At 55.6% G+C, this 2,471-nt stretch overlaps 1 protein-coding gene across 1 annotated transcript in view; it reads right to left on the reverse strand.

Annotated features, from left to right (window-relative positions):
- Positions 1 to 2,471, reverse strand: part of MYO18A (myosin XVIIIA) — a 35,668-nt gene that overhangs the window by 1,321 nt on the left and 31,876 nt on the right. Inside the window, exon 42 of the mRNA XM_029961286.1 lies at positions 800 to 1,063. Within this exon, the coding sequence (XP_029817146.1) occupies positions 800 to 1,063 (264 nt within the window). The remainder of the gene's footprint in view (positions 1 to 799; positions 1,064 to 2,471) is intronic.

The following is a 2,471-nucleotide window of genomic DNA, read 5'->3' on the forward strand; positions in this document are numbered from 1 at the left end:
GGCTGACCTGTGCAGCGGCACCGCAGCCCCGCACGCACCGGGGAGACAAGAGAGAGATGAAGATGAGTGGGCGAGGGGGGGACCAGAGAGGCGGCCTCGGCAATTTGCGTCAGTGGGAAATGGCATCGTGGAAAAAATGTCATGTAAATGTGGGAATTGTTCTAGCCCAGCACTTTGATTCCCCTTTAAAGTGTTGCCTCCAATTTATTTCATTGTCAGCTACCTGGAGCCACTGCGTTTGATTCCCGACTTCAGAAAAGGTGGAATTATCTCCAATAACAAAATGTTTTACATCTGCACCGCTGAATAAATTAAACCAATTAACAGAAACCAGCTCAGATCTTTCCCCCCTGCTCAGCAGAGGGAGGGAGTCCCTAGGGACTCCTGGAGCCCTGCTAGGAAATTGGGTTTGGATAAAAGCAATCTGTGCTCAGCAGGCAAGCAATTTTCATGGAGAATGGAAGTGGGGATGTGCGCCCCAGCCCCACACTGTGGGGGCACCTGGGCATGTCTCCCACCTCTACTGTCATTTTCTGAGAGGTGTGGGGAGGGATGTGGTGGGGCTGCAGAGGAGGGCAGAATGGAGCAGGGAATCAGTCCTGGAGTGATGGAAGGCTGCAGAGCAACGGAAGGCTGCACAGAGCTAGAGCCCACCACTGTGAGCCCTGGGGAGGCAAATGGGGTGGGAGGTATGGATGCCCTTGTGCCTCCAGGATGGGATGAGGGAAGGGGGACCAGAGAGGTCCCCTTAGCTGGGGGGACATGTGTCCCCAGTGGAGACCAAGCTGCTCACCAGCATTAACCCTTCCCTGGCCAACCACACAAGCACCACGCAGGAACACGGCACCGAGCGCCACATCCCACAAGTGCCCAGCCACCCCCAGCCATGTCCCAGCACAGCTCATCCCATCCTCTGCCCCACACCCAGCCCTGCACCCACCTGCTGCCCTTCAGGCTGCCGTCATCTGAGAGCGCTTTGGAGGAGCCTTTGTTCTTGGAGAGCCAAGACTTCACCCCATCCACGCGCTCCTCCAGCTCTGAGTCCACATCTGAGTCACCGTCGCTGCCAGAGGAGCGGGTCAGGGTGGAAGAAAGCAAGAGGTGAGCATGGGGCAGTGAGATTTTGGGTGCTGGAGAGGTGAAAGTGCACTGGAAAGCACCATAGCCCCCCTGGCACCCACTGCCTGGGTACCCCGGCATGAGTGAAACCCCATCCCATGATTCTACTCCATCGCTGGGGTGTAACCTGCATGCACAGAGCTCAGCCTGCATTTTAGGGTCTCCCTGAAGCACCCCCGAAACCCCCAAACCACCTCCCTGCCTGCCCAAGGGGCTGCTGCATCCTCTGCCCAATGTGCCCCCTCGCCATTGCATGGGGCTGGAGACAGCTGGGGCAGCAGGCAGGGCACAGCTCCAGAAACCCAGGAGATTTCCAGCTCCGGGACTTGGAAGGAAATAAGTGGGTTCATTTTATAGGCCGCCGTCGAGTGCAGAATTACAGCGAGGAAGAGCGATGCTGATGGCCCCGGGTAAACAGGAGTTTAGCAGGCGGAACAGGAACGACTCCGGCACGGCGGGCGCAGGAGCACAGGGCAGATTTACAGCCCTGCCGCGCCCGAGAGCCCCTGATTTACGTCCCCACGTAAAAAAAGTCCTATCTGGCTTAAACCATCTAATTTATAACGGCCCTCCGTAACCATATTGATTGCCTTTAGAGAGAAGGTGCTGTCTGCATTGCAAAATCCATTCCTCCACGTTAAAAGCATCCCCGAATAAATCTCCCTTAATACCTCACCGCTCACTGCTTTCATTAGGGTTACGGCGGCACTGGTGGGATCTATACGGAAATCGAAGTGGTGTGGTCCCCTTTCCCCACCCCACTCCCACCAAACGAGAGCTCCCACTGGGCTGCTCCAGGGAAGGGATATATCGTAGGATCTTTAACGGCCTTTTATCCTCCTGGTTTTGGGCTTATTCCCTGTCTGGGAATGATGGCAAACAGCACAAGGGACAGGCTGGGATAGGCCCTGTATATGAATCCTCCTTGTCAAATTCAAAGCAACGAGCCACACTCCATCCTGTGCATCTCCCTCCCCTGCAATACATCCAGGCAACGCTGGGCTTGGAAAAAAAAAAAAACACAACAAAAAATCCCACAGAACAACACCAAAAAAACCCCCAACAAGCCCCAGAAACAAGCTCTGGGGGCAGCTAAGGTTTTATAACCAGCAGAATTAAACTCCACATCAAACGCAGTTTATGTCCAGGCGAACGTGCCGTTAGTCAAGCAGGACTCGGGTCGTGGGAACGACCACGGATGGGGATATTAATTAGCGGGGCTCCATCGCTGCCCCACGCTGACACGTTCATCATCAGCCATGGCAGGACATCATTCCCCACCCCATCCCAGGGGCTCATCCCATCCCCCTGCGTGGGACACAGTTATGTGCCGTGCCATGCCGTGCCGTGGG

The sequence above is a fragment of the Manacus vitellinus genome, unplaced genomic scaffold (genome assembly GCF_001715985.3).
Source record: "Manacus vitellinus isolate BGI_N305 unplaced genomic scaffold, ASM171598v3 scaffold_32_pilon, whole genome shotgun sequence".
NCBI classification, from domain to species: domain Eukaryota; kingdom Metazoa; phylum Chordata; class Aves; order Passeriformes; family Pipridae; genus Manacus; species Manacus vitellinus.